At 37.0% G+C, this 18,779-nt stretch overlaps 3 protein-coding genes across 4 annotated transcripts; 2 read left to right on the forward strand and 1 right to left on the reverse strand.

The window, feature by feature from the left end:
* The first annotated feature begins 2,460 nt into the window (after positions 1 to 2,460).
* LOC140021541 (UDP-glycosyltransferase 86A2-like) lies at positions 2,461 to 4,266 on the forward strand. Its single transcript, XM_072072629.1, has 2 exons — positions 2,461 to 2,983; positions 3,256 to 4,266. Exons 1-2 carry the CDS (start codon positions 2,461 to 2,463, stop codon positions 4,182 to 4,184), a joined length of 1,452 nt encoding a protein of 483 aa, XP_071928730.1. The 3' UTR covers positions 4,185 to 4,266.
* Positions 4,267 to 5,096: 830 nt separating this feature from the next.
* Positions 5,097 to 7,224, forward strand: LOC113707296 (UDP-glycosyltransferase 86A1-like). The gene is made up of 2 exons (XM_027229564.2): positions 5,097 to 5,810; positions 5,914 to 7,224. The coding sequence occupies exons 1-2, from the start codon at positions 5,291 to 5,293 to the stop codon at positions 6,840 to 6,842; spliced, it is 1,449 nt and encodes a 482-aa protein (XP_027085365.2). The 5' UTR covers positions 5,097 to 5,290; the 3' UTR covers positions 6,843 to 7,224.
* Positions 7,225 to 8,020: 796 nt separating this feature from the next.
* On the reverse strand, positions 8,021 to 16,085 carry LOC113707286 (ABC transporter G family member 3). 2 transcript variants are annotated; one of them, XM_027229544.2, is made up of 12 exons: positions 15,929 to 16,085; positions 14,680 to 15,288; positions 14,491 to 14,570; positions 13,604 to 13,890; positions 13,225 to 13,396; positions 12,362 to 12,475; positions 11,820 to 11,948; positions 10,911 to 11,102; positions 10,130 to 10,216; positions 9,024 to 9,296; positions 8,617 to 8,724; positions 8,021 to 8,387 (listed from the first exon to the last, which is right to left on the reverse strand). In XM_027229544.2, exons 2-12 carry the CDS (start codon positions 15,149 to 15,151, stop codon positions 8,130 to 8,132), a joined length of 2,172 nt encoding a protein of 723 aa, XP_027085345.2. In that variant the 5' UTR covers positions 15,152 to 15,288; positions 15,929 to 16,085; the 3' UTR covers positions 8,021 to 8,129. The 2 variants fall into 2 exon arrangements, with proteins under 2 accessions (XP_027085345.2, XP_027085353.2); XM_027229552.2 differs by lacking the exon at positions 10,130 to 10,216.
* Positions 16,086 to 18,779: the final 2,694 nt, after the last annotated feature.

Genomic DNA, 18,779 nt, shown 5'->3' on the forward strand with positions numbered 1-18,779 from the left:
ATTTATATTTGTTCTAGTAGTGTACTAGTGTCTATACTGAACTATATAACGTGGCAATCTTGATCCAATGACCTTCGATTGGAGCTGCTCGAGTAGAATTAGATTGAAATAGCTTAATAAGGTGAGTAAATGTTTTAAACATAAGTGTATAATTTATGAGAAATAGATGAATACATACATAATTTTAGGAAAAAACTAAACTCTTCAATTAGTCTATATTTGTAAATGGATAATATTAAAAAAAAAAGTAGGATCCCACTATTTGTTATCTTATTTTTATTCTCTTTTATCTGGTAAATTTCACGACTCTAATATTTTCTAAAGCAATATCGCAACCTTGCGTTGCATTGTTTGTTTGGATTACCATTTTTCTTCAAAAAAAATTTTCATTTTTCGTGAATATATTTTTTAATGACTTTTATATACCATATATATCAAATCGCTATAGTACATTTTTCTATAAAAACTCTAGAAAATAGCAATTCAAAGGGACTAAATATCTATAAATATAAGATCATATGCTAATTCTGCATTGACATTCTCCTGATTTCCACCTCTAGATTAAAAAGGGTGCACTACTGCACACTCACCCTTTACATTTAATAGAAACCATATATTAGTAACAATTAATAGAAGGTAAAGTTTCAATCTTGACATCCCACCCTATAAAGGGCTTTAAAACCTTTTTTGCGGTGTCCAACGACCCAACAGCCATTGGTTTCGTCTCCTGTTTCTAGATTTGCTCGAATAGATTTTTTTTTGTTTTTGTCAAGGTCAACTTCTGTATGTATAATTTGCTCGAATAGTTGAATTTGCTCATTTCCAAATTATATTCTGTCTAGAGCACTATTATCTTTGGAGGAAGATATGTTGCAATTACTATATACAAATTAAAAGTGGGTAATTCGATGGTGGTTCAGTTTAGTTCGATGGTAATTCAGTTCCCATCGATTTTTTAATAGACCTAGTTGGACCCTCCTCCTTAGAACAGGTTAGAGTAGGAATATGAGTAAGTGTAAGATAAACAAGTGACTATTGATAAAAAAAAATGGAATTAGAAGTGGCTAATGAGAAATAACTTGTACTTTAGGAAGACTAATGTCTATGACTTTGCAACCTATATATCAATCAACGATGTGATTATTATTAGCAAAGGGAAGGCAAAGAAAAGATGTTATTATTGTTACCCATGAAACGCCAATCTTGGTTGTATTCGCTGTGTAGTTAGGCCTGTTCTCTTCAATGTGCCTCACCACAATTGAGCGGATTAGCATCTTAATTGGCGCCCCAATCGGGGTTCTTATTCTGCGTACAATTTCGAGTTTTCAAGAAAATATGAAAGAGGGAATGGTGTCAATGAATTCAAGAGATCCACAGACCATGCCAAATGGAATTCTATGAATAAGATGCAAAGGGAAGAGAATTTCTCAAGATCAAATGTATTACATTGGCTACTTGTTTAATTAACCAGCCTCCCCTGGCAACCTGAATGCTTGTAAAATATTCACGCACTCCATTTTCGCCCCTTCAATTGCTTGTAAAATATTCAATTTGTTCCATTCCATAATGTTAATGTCAAACCAAATTAGGTTCCAAAATCTTTTTGAAACACTAATTAACTCTCATTCCTTCACGTATATAATTTTCTGGTGGTTTTGAACGAAAAGAAGAGTAATCAAACAGTTGGGAATTTTTACTTTTATATAAATTGAGTTAATTAAAGCCCGACTTTGCAGCAATATGGTATGTGCTTTCACTAAACTAAGTCAAGAATCTTGATTTACTTGAGTATTTGCCTATTCACACATAGGACACCATTCTTTGTCAACACCAATTGTGTGGAATAAATTTTTACAATGATTGAGAATGTATTGGATCAGTGGCTAAACTTGAGAATTGAGGATTTACAGTTTGGTCTCAAATGTCCCCTTCTCCCTTTCTGTTCTTTAAATTCCATCATTCCTCTACTAAAATAATTTTAAAAAATTAACAATGGCGTAAGTACCAAATTAACATGCTCAAATGATTTTGACTTGGCTCAACTGCTTAGAATTGTTTCTGAATAAAAATATCAGGGGGCCTATGATGTCCGTTCACGTTGAATAAAAAAGCATTTTCGTCTCAAATCCTCAATGGTCTGCCACGGCTGAAGTTTCGATCAACTTTCATATATGGTACATTGCATTATTCCACAAAGAGATCTTCCACACATGAAGCAACTTTTTCTATAGTTGGCAATATATATTGAGTCCCTCCTCCGGAAAGAAGGCTTCTTCGGTCATACCAATCTTGATTATGTCCATAGACTCGATTTAGTATATTTAGTATGAGATTTTCTAACCCTATAACTTCTACGTAAGAAAGCCAAGTACACCCTAAACATCCTCGCTAACTCTCTTCCATGCTCTTTCTTCTTCCTTTCTTCTTTCTTCCTAAAGACAATTGATCAAGCTCAAAAAAATGGCAATTTCTCCCCAAAAGCCTCATGCAATCTTGGTTAGTTATCCTCTACAAGGCCATGTAATCCCATCGGTCCATTTGGCCATCAAGCTTGCTTCAAGAGGTTTCACCATCACCTTCATCAACACTCAATCCATACATAACAACATTACATCAGGAGATAAAAACATTAATGGCCAAGGAGATATCTTTGCTGAAGTACGAAAATCGGGACTCGATATTCGTTACACCACCGTGCCCGACGGCCTTCCTCTAGGGTTCGATAGGTCACTCAATCATGACCAGTTCATGGCTGCTTTGTTGCATGTCTTCTCAGCTCATGTTGAAGAGGAAGTTCAAAAGATTGTCAAGTCTGGACCTCCTGTTAGTTATTTGATCGCTGATACGTTCTTTGTATGGCCTGGCATGTTGGCTAAGAAATATGGACTTGTATACATTTCTCTTTGGACAGAGGCGGCTTTAGTTTTTTCATTGTATTATCATTTGGATCTTTTGAGGCTCAATGGCCACTTTGGTTGCATAGGTACGTCAATTTTCCTGTCATCTGGATCTTTTTGGGATCTACAAACTACCAAGATTTAAAAAGAAAGAAAGAAAAAAATTACCAACTTCACTATGTCAGATAAAATGAAAACAAAATAATATTCTGAACCAAGTCAAACTTTTTCTTTTTGGCCTGATCACACTTTGATACTCCTCCAGTGACTGACTTATAAGAATATAGCGGAAATTCAATTTATTTATAGCTACTTGTTGATGGTTGAATATTTGTTTTGTCTTTTTTTTTCCTACTAGACATGCGTGAAGACCCCATTGACTACATTCCTGGTGTAAAACCATTAGAACCCCTGGATATGCCATCATATCTCCAAGAAATGTACCCAACATCAGTATGTCACAAAATTATCTATAAGGCATTCAAGGATGCACAAGATGCAGATTTTGTACTATGTAACACAGTTGAAGAACTCGAGCCCGAGACCATATCTGCTCTACAGGAGAAACTTCCAATTTTTCCAGTCGGACCCATATTTCCATCAGGGTTCACCAAGAGTTGTGTGGCCACGAGCCTGTGGTCCGAGTCAGACTGCTCCCATTGGCTAGACACCAAACCTCCTGGCTCAGTTTTGTATGTTTCATTCGGTAGCTATGCTCACGTCCAAAAAAGGGATTTGTTGGAAATAGCAAAGGGTATACAAGAAAGCAATATTAGTTTTGTTTGGGTGCTTCGACCTGATATTGTTAGCTCGGAGGATCGTAATCCGTTGCCTGATGGATTCAGAGCTGCGACCAGTGACCGAGCGATGGTCATACCTTGGTGTTGTCAAATAAATGTGTTAAGGCACCCTGCAATTGGAGGGTTCTTGACTCATTGTGGTTGGAATTCAATTTTGGAAAGCATTTGGTGTGAAGTTCCATTATTATGTTTTCCTTTGTATACTGACCAGTTTACTAATCGGAAACTAGTGGTGGATGATTGGAAGATTGGAGCTAATCTTTATGATAGAGTATCTGTTACTCAGGTTGAAGTTTCGCAGAAGATCAACCGTTTGATGAGTAAGAAATCAGGGGATGAGTTCAGAAATGCAATCAAGGTAGTGAAAAAGACATTACAAAAAGCATTAAAAGAAGATGGATCGTCAGAGAAAAATATGGACCGATTTATCAGAGATTTGAAGATCACTCTTGAGAAGAAAAACCAAACGCAGAAGGTTGTTAATTAGTTCCCGAGTCTTTTTAAGTAGTTTAAAAATATAAACTAGGTTTCTTGATAGTTCGTACTTCTATACTGCAGGTTGTATGATATTTATCAATTCATGAAAACAATAACGCATACATTCTATTGCGTAGGATTATGTTGTCCGTGTATCTATATACCTGTAACAAATTAATGCTCAATCAATATTCAATGAAAATGAAAGCTCAATCAACATAGTTATTAGCCAAAAAAGTTCATCTCGGACATTCCAAAAATAGAAAATATGTTGTATACTTCATTGTTTGTAATCAAATAGATCTAGGGGTGTTATCAAGCTGAATCGAGCTCGAGTAGCACCATGCTTGAGATCGAACTCGATCACTATCAGTGCTACTTGAGCTCGAATTCGAACGAGTATATAAATTTGAGTTTGAACTCGACTCGACACAATGAAAATTAAGCATAAACTCGACTCGTTTGAGTTCGAGTAAACTGCAAACCTTATCAAGCTCGAGCTCGAGTTTTTCTTTTCTTTTTTTAATTTTTTACATTTTAGATTTGTGAGAACTATTTTGTCATCCATCACTTTTTTAATTGAACATTACTTCATGTAAATTTATTAAAATACGAATCCATAATAGTCATTCAATAATTATAATATATAATATATAAATAATATAAATACTCGATAAAACTCGTCAAGTGCTTAAGTAGTTACTACTGATGCTCGAACTCGACTCGTTATACAGAAGTGAGTATCTTGAACTCGGTCAGCCAAGCTTTTGACGATGCAAGTTGCTTGACTCTATGTCCCGAAACTTACCCAAAAAAAAAAAAGAAAAAGAATAAGTGTCTCGAAAGATGAACCATGTATTGGAGTTTGGAATATACAGTATGGATAAGAATATCTCCAGTCTGAAAGAGAAATCTGTTGTGTCATCTGGATTCCCCACCACTTAATTTAATTTACGCGATAAGCTTCTCCTGCAATTTGATAAATTAGACATCTCTTTACGTTACTGAACACATTTTGTCTCATCTTTGGCCTCCCTTCAACCTCCGTTTGCAACTCTACTACTCAATCTAGCTCATTCACAAAAAAAAGGTTCATTGTTAAGAAAAGATTTAAAAATGGATTGTATACAACAGAAGCCTCATGCCATCTTAGTATGCTTTCCACTACAAGGCCATCTTAATCCAGCAGTCCAGTTAGCGATCAAGCTAGCATCAAAAGGTTTCACCATAACCTTCATCAACACTCAATCCATACATCACCAAATCACATCCAACACTCAAAAGGACAACGATGAAGACATCTTTTCTGATGCAAGGAAATCAGGACTTGATATTCATTACACCACCGTGTCCGATGGTCTTCCTCTAGAGTTTGATAGGTCACTCAACCATGATCAGTTCATGGCTGCAATGTTCCATGTCTTCTCTGCTCACATAGACGAAGCTGTTCAAAGACTTATGGAATCAGGACCTCCAGTGAGTTGCCTGATTGCTGATTCATTCCTTGTGCAGCTTGGGCGTGTTGCAAAGAAACATGGACTTCTGTATGCTTCTTTCTGGACACAACCAGCTACAGTTTTCACCATTTACTATCATCTGGATCTTTTGAGATTAAATGGTCACTTCGATTGCATTGGTAGTCTCTCTCCCCCTCTCCCTATAAGCGTATTATTACTTGTGCAAAATTCAATCGCATCAAAAAGTATATTCCGCCAAGACTTAAGCTTTCTTGTGATCAGACAGGCGCGAGGATGCAATAGACTACATACCAGGGGTTCAATCCATTGAGCCTAAGGATTTGACGTCATATCTTCAAGAAGAAGAGACAAACACAATCTGTCAACAGATCACTTTCAAGGCAATCCACGATGCAAAGAAAGCAGATTTTGTGTTAAGCAACAATGTACACGAACTAGAACTCCAAGCCATGACAGATCTCCGGAAAAAAGTGCCTTTTTACGCTATAGGACCCCTATTGGAATTCACCAAATGCCGTGTGGCAGTGGCCACAAGCCTTTGGTCCAAGTCTGACTGCACTCAGTGGCTCGATACCAAGCCTACTGGCTCAGTTTTGTACATTTCCTTTGGAAGCTATGCTCATGTTACAAAGAATGAACTACAGGAGATAGCTGACGGTGTTAAACTAAGCCAAGTAACTTTTGTTTGGGTGCTTCGTCCTGATATTGTAAGCTCTAATGATTCTGATCCATTGCCTAAAGGGTTCAGGGAAGAAACTGGCGACCGTGGGATGATCATACCCTGGTGCTTCCAGAACCAAGTTTTGAGTCACCCTGCAATTGGGGGATTCTTCACTCAGTGTGGTTGGAGCTCAATTTTGGAAAGCATTTGGTATGCAGTACCTTTAATGTGTTTTCCACTCATCGCTGATCAACCCACTAATCGCAAACTAGTGGTTGATTGGAAGATTGGAATCAATCTTTGCGACAAAAGCCAGATCACTAAGCTTGAAGTATCAGAGAAGATTAACATTCTTATGAAATCAGGCAACCATGAGCTCAAAAACATAATCAAGGAACTAAGAAGGACAATGGAACACGCACTGTCAAGAGAAGGATCATCGGAAAGAAACATGGATCAGTTCATCAATGATTTTCATCAAGCTATTCAGAAGAAAACTCAGATTCAATCATCCAACTGCATTTCTTGACTGTCTAATCACCAATGTGATATGTATACAAGAAAAAAGGATGATTGGTTGGTGGCAGTTGCTGCCAGTGTTCAAGTAGAAGCATATTCAAAAATGGTATCGCTTTGTTAGCTTGGGTCACTGTTTTATTTCAGTTGATAGATAGCATCCAACAATTTAGCTGGACACCTCGAATGCAACCATAACTTAAGGTTTGACTTGGATTATGCTGTGATATTAAGGCTGCATTAGATCCTTTTCTTTGGGTTATGTGTAGCTCGTGTTCGTTACAGATTGAGCCAAAAAGATGATTCATCACACTTATCATGCCAATTGCCAATTGCCAATTGACAACCCGCATTTTGAGTAACATGTGTATAAAATTATGGAGTTACCATGTCAATGATTTTCTCTGAAGATGAATGTAGATGTAGGTCTCGCTGTACAAAAAGCACAACTGGAGTGGACAGAATTTATAGAAGCTCAGAACAGTGGAAGTGGGGAGTACATTGAGCAAACCTATCAATCAACTACTGTAGAAAGCTGGAAACCACCAAGCAGAGGAGTCGTAAAGATCAATGCAGATGCTGCCTTCTCAACAGGTCTGGACAGAAATGGAACGGGAATTGTTGCTAGAGATTGGAAAGGAAGACTACTGAAAGCATGCGTAAGATCTGAGGCATAATCAAGCGAACCACTGGTGGAGGAAGCTGCAGCACTCAAAATGGGAATGATGATGGCCTCAGAAGCACAATGGAAGGAAGTGGAATTCCAATCAGATTGCAAAGCGATTGTGGACATGATCATGGAGGAAAAGGGGGCTCGTGCGGACAGCAGGAACACTCTTCTGGGCGGGTATAGATGGGGGGAGCCAAGAATAGTCACCATTCATGGAAGCCAACCCAATGCAGTCCAAGACACATGCCATTGATGCCAAAGGAAGTCAAGCGATAAAGAAGTTCCAAAAGTTTACCAGAAATGAAAAAAGAGTTCCAAAAAGTTCCAAACTCCCAGTTTTCAAGGTTTCAACTAAAATTTGAGAGAGGAATCTCAAACTTGACATGCCATCTCCTGTGTACCGCATTCCTAAGAATTAAGTCTCACCATTTGCTGAAGCCATGGCGCAATGATTTAATAATTCAGGCAAGCGGCCTAAAATGAATTACTATATTTCAGCCATGGAATTTCAGAAGACGAAATCGCCAAAAACAATGATGGATACTTCGCATTCTGAATTCTATATATCTTCATTTTTACCTCATACAAAATTGTCTAAAGACGGAAGTATGCCCAGATAGGGCATACGATTTATCTCGGATTGTTCGTTTCTCGATTACACCGGAAAAATCTACGACCAGGGAACTTCTTTCTAACACAAAATTGTAGCAACGCGAATACAAGAATACGATATCCAGCACACATCAGAAACAGAACGAGTAAATTTTCCCACTTTGAGCTACTGCTGGTAGATATGTCATATACGTTTCGAAGTGCTTGGTAACCAGAGATAGTCCGCACCTGCCCAACTGCATAGGAACTTCCAATATACTCATTCTCCAAGAGCCCCTGAAGCCAAAGAAACAGAACTTTTGAAGTCAAATAAAGAATTGGATTAACATCAATTTGTTTCCGACTACAAATTTTTTTCAATTCTTATAATCAGACAGGAGGACTGGGGGAGGAAGTAAAGTTGAACATTCTTTCACCTAGAAAGGAGGACTTGGAAGTGCACCTAAGGTTTATCAATCGTAATTGATGATACAACTTTGGGCATATCAGAATGATATCAACTTGCCTGGATAGAATAAGTATGGAACGACACATAGGATATGGGATACATCCATATTGGCCTGGGCAAAGCACTGCGAATTCTGAAATAGCCCGCTGAGAGCATCATTATCACCTGCAGCAGAATCAGTAGCATTTATCATATGGGAAAAAAGCCAGAGAATCAACTTGGGCGAATATAAGCGCAAATCAGTTCAAAGGCTCATGTACGGGTCTAAGAATGACAAGATACAAGCAACCATGCCCTAGAAATGTTCTCGATAACTGGGTCTATTGGGTATTTTGAACAGCTGCAATTTAGTAATGTGCACAATGGTGCTCATTTGTGTTGAACTGATACTCAGAAATGGTTTAAGGTGTTAAAGGAACTAGTGGAAAAATAACTTCCAGAAAAAAGGGTAGAGCAGAACTCACATGTACTGACACCAATGTTAAGATGCTCCAGTAGACCTCTTGGCAAATGGAAACAATCAGCAGTACCATTCCTTCATTTACTAACAGGCACATGAAGAAGTTTAGCACAAAATACATCAAGAAACTGAATTCATCCCGTAGGCCTACAAGGAAGTAGAAGACGAGACTTGAGGAAATGGAGATGAGGAACAAGAATGGGATGCCGGAAAAGAGCTGCCCAAGTAAGAAGACAAATGTCCCAGAATGTAAATTCGATTCTTCACAGGCATATATCTGCATAACATACAAAGAAATAGTGCAGATGAGTGATGAGCCAAAAAATTACAGGTAAAAGATATGCAATGCTCAGGCATAAGAGATGATGAACCGAAGAATTCTACATGCCAATGTCGTCCAGAACTATAACATTGATCACCATATTATCAACAGCTGCACCAACTGTATTGCATGCATATAAATGTTACCAAATGTATTGGCTCTTGGATTTGGCCCCTTGAATCAGGGGACACAGTAAATGCTGATCATGCTCACCTTCTGACTGATAATGATGTCATGCAGCTTGATTCTGTAAATATAACACAAGTCATTTTTCTCCACTTCTATTGAAGTCTAGTGCATTTGGTTTCTATTTCAATGTCTTATTATCATGGCTGTCTATGCATCCTATCGATTGCCTTAAAGAGCGTAAGTATCTTACTCAAAATCTATTTCCCTGAAGGTATAATGCAGTCAGTGCTATTAAACATCAATATCCAGCAGTGAATTCACGGGGGTGGATGATGACATATATATGGGTGGTAATGGCAGAAATAGGCGTTGATTGGGATGGGGTGTGGGGTGTCTGGGGGGAGATGATGCATGAGAATGGTTGGGAGCATCTTGCTTTCATGAGGACAAGAATGGAACGGAATTTTTGGGAGCAAGTAGACTGTCATGGTGAATCCCTCTTGCTGAAAGGTGATCAATCTCACCACCAGCAACAACACTTAAAAACTTATCCGAGTGAAGAGTACTGAACATAGTTAAGATAATCAAGCAGACAACTTCACAGAACAAGTGCATTGGCTTTGCACCCACACTAGCATTAAGAGGAGCAACCCCATTACCTTAATTTCTTTCAGGTGTGCAGGTACTCCAGCAACACTTAGAAGTGAATTAAACGACACAAACACAAATATCGCTGCAACTCTTGTCTGCAATTTCAGAAAAAAAAAAAAAAAGCTAAACAATCCTTCTCACATGTGGAATAAAAATAGCACTAGTAAAAAGCATTTTGTGATACAAATGTTTTCCTACATATAAAGAGAGAATAACAAATGGAGGAGAAAAAGGAGGACCAAAAATAATTTTTATTATTTGCTTTAGTCCAGCCACAAGTCAACGCCATGCAATAGCCATTCCCTCTTTTGTTAGGTGAAATGTCACAACATTAATTTTTGGAAATAAGTTTCACAGATGTTTGTCCTTAGATGCATGCAGGTAGAATTGTCTATTCTTGATGAACTGAAAGAACATGGCTAGGGAAGCAAAAGTAGCAAGAGATCCCACATCCTTGAAAAGCCAAAAACATCAGTAATTGAAGCTTCTGCATCACAAATCATACAGTTTGTAACGTACTCATGAAACAAAAACTAACAACAGGTCACTTGTTTGAATATAAGAACTGAGTTGTATACTAAACAGACCAATTCTAAATAAATATTACAAGCATAAAACTTGATTGTATCAGTAAATACAAGAAAAACCAAGAAAGAGAAAAGGAATAACAGGTTAACTTGATAAAATAAGATTAATCCTCAGAGAATGCGTCTTATGCATGTCAAGCCATTCGCCAATTAAGAAAGATTGAACAAAAGAAGGAGGCTATGCAGAAATTCTCAAACTTACCACAACAGACGACAAGGAATGACCCAATCCAGAAAACACAGTACCAATACAGAGTGTAAGAAGCATATAAAGTATCAGTCGGAACCAATAGTATTTCCACTCTCTTGACATAATTAACAATGATCTCCATGTCAATACTGCAATTCGTGTGGGATTGCTTGCCTTTCCCTTGCTTTTGAGAGATGGGCCTTCCTGTAACATAAGCATGAAAAACCCACTCTAGAAATTTGCTTGGTGGAAGTATTACATATAATGCACCTGATGAAAAATTATAGCTCAAGCAAAATCTAGTGAAATGAAAAAACAGTAGCACGTTAGGAAGCAGTGAAGTGATGAGTTTTTATAATAACCTACTACTTGTTTCTGTAGATTGTAGGATTATGCCCTCAACAGAAAAATCTGCAATTTATCCTGACTTTGGGTCACAATTTGCAATGTGTTGATCATATAGGCAGACTAAGTACATGTGACACTAAATTTATCGTATGTGAAACAAAGAAATGTACTTTTGCCAAGACACATCTTCATCACTCTTTTAATAAACGATTTTGTGGAAGCGCTCAAGAAGTTCCAGCCTTCAACAACCAAAATAAGTTCTTAAATTAAAGATCTTTAGCCTTTGCTGGAAGCAGAAATTAAGGGTTGCATGCACTAAGAAATTTACTACCAAGACTATTAGCAAAGCACTTTTCTACATCACAGTTACCTCATGTTGCTGATTGAGAAACCAAAAATAAAAAAGGAATAATATTGATGCATTATTTCTGAAGTACTCTGTTTTCCTCTTCTTCTCTTTTTCTTTCAGTTTTTCTTTTCCAAAAGGATAGTGGAAGGAACATACTGGCAGAAGTAGAAGCTAAAACTAAGGTTTAAATTGCTTAGGAAAAATTTGACATTCATTCATCAGACCTTCTCAGTAAGCTTTACTATCATAGTCTCCGCAGCAGCAGCATCAGCGGATGATTTATAAGTTGTTTCAAGAGTACGTATTGCAACAGCAGTGTCCATATTCACAGACGAAAGATCTCCATGGTCGTCCTGTACAAATTATCTAAGCCATTTATTCCAATTAATACCAAAAAAGTAAAGAAATGCTCCGATATGTATCTGAACTGTGATAACTTGATACATGATGAAAATGCATGTATTTGTTTAATATAACCATATCTAAATAATGTATATATTGTAGAAATGTAGGCCTACTTCCATACTGGATACATCATAGTCTAATAGTTAAAAGTCACAAAACAGATGAAACAGTATCACATCAAATTTCAGAACAAACGAGAATCAAATACCATGAAATTATTTTGTCCCTCGATTTTGTATGCATCACTTATCCATGAAGAAGTTCCTATCCATGGATATCTTTCCTTAATGCATTAGCATAAATTTCATGAAAAGTAATCCAAGCAGTAGACTTAGAATTTTGCAAGGTCAAAAGGATGTACCTGCCAATTTTTGCACATTGCAATGATTCTGTCAAAGTCAGTATTTATTGCTCGAAGAAAATGATCAGAAGGACTTTGCATAATTGGGCAAGGAAATCCAGCATTTGAAAAATGCTTCACCAACAAATTATAAATTAGTCATGGAAAAATATATAGCCATGGCAGATTTAAAAGAAATAAGATTTACAGATGAAAACATAAACAAAAGTAATAATTTTCCCTTCCCAACACCAAATCCCAGACCAGTAAACAAAGGAGATTAATATTTCATTTATTCCATTGGGACATTTTAGTAAACTTAATACTCTGAACTTATCATAAAGATATTTTTACAGTATAATATCATCTAAACTTGATTATTAGTGAACATCCACTGTAACATGTGATTCAGATACTCACTAGTAGATGTTATATGAGGCAAAAAAGGTAACTAGTTTACAAGTTTACAATACTACTTTTTGCCCCAGAAGAATCCTGAACTATAGGATATGAAACAAGAATTTTCCCCACTCTCCTCCCTCTAAAACTTCCTAAAAAAATTCCCTAGCTCCCAAAATGTATCTTCACACAAATCCAGCATCCCCAACCTCCAAATCCTAGATTTGCCAGTGCATAGTCTCAATCCACTAAGTTGGAAAAGCATTTGTTGTTACTATCAGAGGCTTTCTGATTTAAATTTCATAAATTGTCTCAGGTTGTTGACAATTCAAAGTCAAATGAGTTCTTTGCTGATATGAAATTTGCTTGTGACAGTTAAGATCATTTCAAGAGTTCTGTATCGAAAAACTCCTATTATGATATAATTCTTTACACGTAATATATGAGACAAAAGAGGAGAAGGATCATGTATCAAGATGAATCACCTGCAGACAAGCCAAAGTTTCCCCAAAGAACAATGTGTTTCCATTTGAAAGGAGACAAATTCTGTCAAAAAGGCCAAACACTTCTGTGCTGCTTTGATAAATGGTAAATATCAGGGTGCATCCAGTGCTAGCTAGTTTCTTCAGTGTAACCATCATCAGGAGTGCAGAGACACTGACAATAGAAAAATTAACCAGCAGTTAGGAACAATGCATGGTGGAGTCCAACAGAGCAATTAAATGAATGAGCTTTTGATGAGTAGGATACTACTGGGGGGTGCGGTGGGGTGGGGGAATTTATTGCTAGTGCAACTCAATTCAAAATTGAGCTGCTTATGATTTTCATTAAAACTTCATTCAAATTGAGATAATTGTGAGGTACCTGTCAAGATGATAAAGAGGCTCATCAATAAATAAGACATGAGGTCTCATTACAAGCTCCCTTGCAATGCTAACACGCCTTCTCTCGCCACGAGGAAGACCCTTCATATAGCAGTGACCACCTATCAGTTTGTTTGCATAATCTCCCAATGACATAGCAAGGATGGCATCCTCCACCACACTCTTTTTCTGACAAAAAAAACCAGGAAGCTGGAGCAATGCTGAGTAGTAGAGGAACTCACGCACTGTCAAGGATCCAATTAAGGTGGTTTCTCTCTCAACATATCCCTGTGAATAGGCAAAAGTCAAAACTGTATCTAGTCAAACCACACATATAGAACTAGTGAAAGATGTATATCCATATTATACCAATTTGACTTTTAACTTGCACCGAAACGTAATTAATCTATTTTTAACTAGTTCTGATGAAAAACAAGTTGGTTACCTGTAATGACTTGACCTAACACATAATCCAATTCCCCAGAGAGTTAGCAGATTGTATCAGTATATTTTTCAGAGAAAATTGCAAGGGTATTTTTTTGTTCTTTCCTTTCATACTTCCTTTTAGCATACATGTCATGTGAGGATGACAGCTTACTTTAAAATTAACCAGATTAATGTAAAAGATAACTAAGAGAGAGATACAAGTTGGGATGGTTTACCCATGTTCGATAGATACATAAGTGCAAAAGTACAGATATCACACTAAATGCATATTGTGTCACTGCCAGAGGAAGGAGACACCCAATATTACTCTAAAACAAGCTGAAAGAAAAGCAACCCAGCCTGTGATTTGTCACAGATTTTGCTAAGAAACATGGAGATAGACTACTTATATGATGAAAACCAAATAATGGAAAATGCCACATAGCATAATTGAAAACTTACATAGGATGCATATGGCAAGTGCCATTTTGACCCATTCACAAACACCTCACCATACATTCTAGCTGAATCAGGAAGTCGTCCTGAAGAAGAAACAAACTCTTGAGATCATATTTGCTCAGAAAATATAATGTGACAACATGTAACATTACATGTTAAAAGTAAAAGCTCTTTGAATCCAAAGCAATCAACCTGCAAGGGCTCTCAAGAGAGTTGATTTTCCTGACTTTGCTGGACCCATGATAACGGTCATTGTTCCTGGTAATGCATAACCATTTGAGCTCTTTATGACCTTATCAGAATACTTCCTCTTTCCCTTTATGGTAACAGTCAAGTCCTTCCATGCAAGTGAAGCCCCTGAGATCTTTCTAGCAACTACTGCACGCTCTGGTAGTGGTGGGGATGGCAAAGATCCACTATTAAGCTTTGAGAGGGATGGGGAGGCTGGAGTAGTCGCAGCATTAATGGAATCACCTCCTTCATCCACCCGAACCTCAATATCAGTATCATCCCAATCTGGTGAATCCTCAAAAGATATTGGTTGTCTAAGAGAACCAGGTTTTCGCAGGTAGAAGAAATTGCTCGAGGGAACTCTACTAGCTGGACTACTAGCTGAAGATGATGAAGACCTATAATGATCTGATTGAGACTGTATTTCTTCCATCTTAAGATTCTCTATATCAGTTTAACTGGACTAAATTGCATCATCAGCACATAAAACATATTTCAAAAAATCATTACATTCTCCTGCAACTGCCTTGAATCCCTGACAAGTGCTTCACGAGCAATAAGCAACCAAAACTGCAATAATATACCATCATAAACTTAGGAACAAAAGGGAAAGAAACTTAAGTAGCAAGAGAAATTACGAAAAGATCTCATTTTCAAAGTCTGTAGTCACTCATAAAAACTATAAAACTAATACACCGAGAAAGAAATAAACTATAGTAAGCAATTAGAGCACTAGTTTCTTCCTATTAATGGAAAGATAAGCAGGCTATTGCCCCCCCCCCCCCCGCGCCGCGGGGTTGAAGGCAGTAGTAACTGTTAATCTGTAAGGAAAGAATCCTTTACCAAACAAGCAGCAAGTTAAGCAAATTTTAGCTCATCTGAGGCCCCAGAATCATAAAGCTGAGAACTTTTATCCTCTTTTCTATTCAACTAAGCAACTAAACTCATTGAACTCATAACCCCATCAACCCAAAGGTTCAAATGCGATAACTAGAAAAACGACTCAACAGAATAGCAATACAAATGAAAAGGACAAGCCTATTGATAAATACAACAGAGGCCCTGAAGCTGGAAGCTAGAAGCAATGATCTTTTATCAAAAACAGTAGTTCAAGAACACCCCACAAGCAGTGATAGAGATAGACATAAAAGAGGATGAAAAAGAATAAAATTAAAAGGCTTAAGGGATGAGACAGAAGGAGAAAACAAACCTGGATCTGAGTTAGATAAAGTAAAGGGCAAAGAATTCAAGAACTGAAGTGAAGACCGCTGAAGAGGGAAGAGTGAGGAGGCAGTGCGAAGACTGCGGAAAAAGGATGCCTCAAGTCTGGAGCGAAGAGTGATGAGGACAGTACTACTCAAGTGTTAAAAGTATATTAATTTACTTACCGTCGCATTCACTGAGAATTGATTGTTTTATTCGCTTCCGAAGTTCAAACAATTAATTAAATCAATGGTTTGCCTTTTTAGCCTTTTGCTAGGTGCTTTACTTTCAAATGTCTTGTTTATCTTTATGCAAATTAACTCCACTGAAATTTTCTTTCCATTTTTGGTAAGCTTTAATTCCCTTAGTCTTTATATCCGTACCTATGTAACAAAGGAACCAAATTGTAGAGATAGTTTTCTTTTCTTTTTCTATTGAAGAAACAAAATTAAGAATTTCATAATCCACAGGTCAGTTTTCCAACCAAGCCCTTCATTTTTCCATTTTTGTTCTTTTTTTTTCTCCTTTTAGAAAATTTTTTGTTTGTTTGTGTTTTTTACAAAGTCTCTTCGCGTAATTTGCTCTTACTAGTTATTGTGCTTGCATGATTGGTGGTATCAGGCATATAGCCAAATGACAACTCATCAAAATTGAAAATACAGGAGTGTAAAATATGGTCAAAAGAACTTAACTTTATCCCTTTTGTCTTTATATTTCTCTTACATCAGTCTACTTTTGTTTGGAATTTGTATGTACAGAAATTGTCTATTGGAGATATATAATAATTTTAATGGTTAATGAGAATCTTTCACATAAAAATTAATCCAGCCAAAAGCTTTCTTAATGCTCGTATTACTTAAATTTGAACCACTTGCTGCTTGCTTCTACAGCTTATGACTTGTTCTTGCTCTTTCTAAGCAATTATTACACGGTTGGATTAATCTTTCTTACACTGTTAGAATTGAATGAATGATAACTATGTAAAATTTGAATTTGAAAATCAACTTTTACACACATGTCATGAAGATTTACTCTTCCAGTTTTGTAGCACCTACTTTTTTTTTTTTTTTGGCCACAGGAATGTGAAATTGTCTTTCTGGGACTTGAACAATGACACAAATGTGGGTTTTTATGTGAAAGAAGTGAAAACCATAAAAAGGGTATCCTTCTGAATTGGAGCTTGTTTATTAAAGATCGCCTAATCACTAGAATATCAATGCCAATTCATGATTTGGATCAATTTTGGAAATCTGCTTAGCTAACAAACGTTTACAACCCTGATTAGGAATTTTGTAATTTATGCCTTTATTTTGTTATATACCACTTCAAGAAATGGTCCTACCTGGACAAGTGCGACCAGCTGAGATAATTCTAGGGGTGTTCACGAATCGACCCGATTGCGAGCTGCTCGAGTACGAGCTCGAGTCAAGCTCGAGCTAATTAAGTCGAACTCGAGCTCGAGCTCGAGCTCAAAAACATTAAGCTCGTTGGCTCGCGAGCGGCTCCCGAGCTCAATTATATATATTTTTTATTTTAATAGTAAAATTACACATATATCCCTAATATTTTATTATTTATTAAAAAATTATTATTTTATTCATTGTTAAAAATAAATAATTATTTTTTATTTTTTAGAAATAAATTTATTATTATTATTTTTTTATTTTTTAAGCTCGAGCCCGAGCTTGACACTTTGAGCTCGTCGAGCTCGAGCTCGAGTTTGAGTTTCACAAAATTAACTACAGGCTCGGCTCGATTAGGCCAAATCTCGACTCGACTCGGCTCGGCTCGTTTGCATCCCTAGATAATTCATTACGTCGAGCTCGAGCTCGAGTTTGAGTTTCACAAAATTAACTACAGGCTCGGCTCGATTAGGCCAAATCTCGACTCGACTCGGCTCGGCTCGTTTGCACCCCTAGATAATTCATTACTTAGCTTTGGAAATTTTCAGTTTATACCAATCTTTTTTGAGAGAGAGCAGTCTGATTCTCAATCATTCCCAAAAAGACCCAGACTCAGTTTGTGATCATCATATCTCACACCATACATATCCCATCATGGCAGAGAAATCTTTTCTGTTTTTCAACCTAAAATAGGCATTGAAGCAAATTACAGAAATTGGGTTTCGGTCACCAAGAAAATTTTCACGAAAATATGAGGCATGCATACCATGGCATGAAGATTAGAAAGTCTTGTGCAATTCACAAAGTTTCATAGAATAGCATAATATCACATTGATGGTAAATCTATCCCTGTGATTACTTTTCTTGTGTGTTAACTTTTTCTTCCTTTTAGGTAGGTGTTGGGCATCATTTTAAATACTACTAATTCTCAGGACTCATTTGTCCTTCCAAGGCAGCCGAGCTGGTCTTACTAAGGGTTAGTACACCCGAGATCCAGTGTTCGAGGCTTGTAATCAAAATGGAAAATAATCCAACAATCCGAATAAGGGTTGAGGCCTGAAGTGGGGCTAGGTCCTTTTGTTTGTGGAAAAAAATAATAATAATTCTCAGGACTCATTTAATTTTGCCTTTTAAGATTGAAATGAATTTGACATGATAGATGGGGTACGTATTTATTTAGTGCTTAATACAAGTGAATATTGTGTCATGACTTGGCTAATCATGATAACATCAAAATGGCCACAGCAAACATCCATCATTACTAGTGTGCTTTACTACTTTTGACGTGCATTTCCTACCTTCAGGCTTCAATTTGAAGCTGTTCTGATTGTCTGTGATCGACTAAGTACTCGGGCCGACAGCAATACACTGTCTTTCTTGACCTTTAAGCCACAATCATGTCTTCTTAACCATCTGCGTGTATTAGTAATAGAATATGAAAGTAAAAGATATATA

This window comes from Coffea arabica, chromosome 1e (genome assembly GCF_036785885.1).
Source record: "Coffea arabica cultivar ET-39 chromosome 1e, Coffea Arabica ET-39 HiFi, whole genome shotgun sequence".
In the NCBI taxonomy this organism is placed as follows: Eukaryota; Viridiplantae; Streptophyta; class Magnoliopsida; order Gentianales; family Rubiaceae; genus Coffea; species Coffea arabica.

Excerpts from the sequence above, each read along its gene's own strand:
- LOC140021541 (XM_072072629.1), top strand. The coding sequence starts at position 2,461 with ATGGCAATTTCTCCCCAAAAGCCTCATGCAATCTTGGTTAGTTATCCT. Across the intron at positions 2,984-3,255 it reads TGGCCACTTTGGTTGCATAG|ACATGCGTGAAGACCCCATT; the intron begins GTACGTCAATTT and ends TTTTCCTACTAG.
- LOC113707296 (XM_027229564.2), top strand. The coding sequence starts at position 5,291 with ATGGATTGTATACAACAGAAGCCTCATGCCATCTTAGTATGCTTTCCA. Across the intron at positions 5,811-5,913 it reads TGGTCACTTCGATTGCATTG|ACAGGCGCGAGGATGCAATA; the intron begins GTAGTCTCTCTC and ends TCTTGTGATCAG.
- LOC113707286 (XM_027229544.2), bottom strand. The coding sequence starts at position 15,151 with ATGGAAGAAATACAGTCTCAATCAGATCATTATAGGTCTTCATCATCT. Across the intron at positions 13,891-14,490 it reads ACTTGCCATATGCATCCTAT|GGATATGTTGAGAGAGAAAC; the intron begins GTAAGTTTTCAA and ends GCCTATTCACAG. Across the intron at positions 11,949-12,361 it reads CAATGTGCAAAAATTGGCAG|GACGACCATGGAGATCTTTC; the intron begins GTACATCCTTTT and ends TAATTTGTACAG.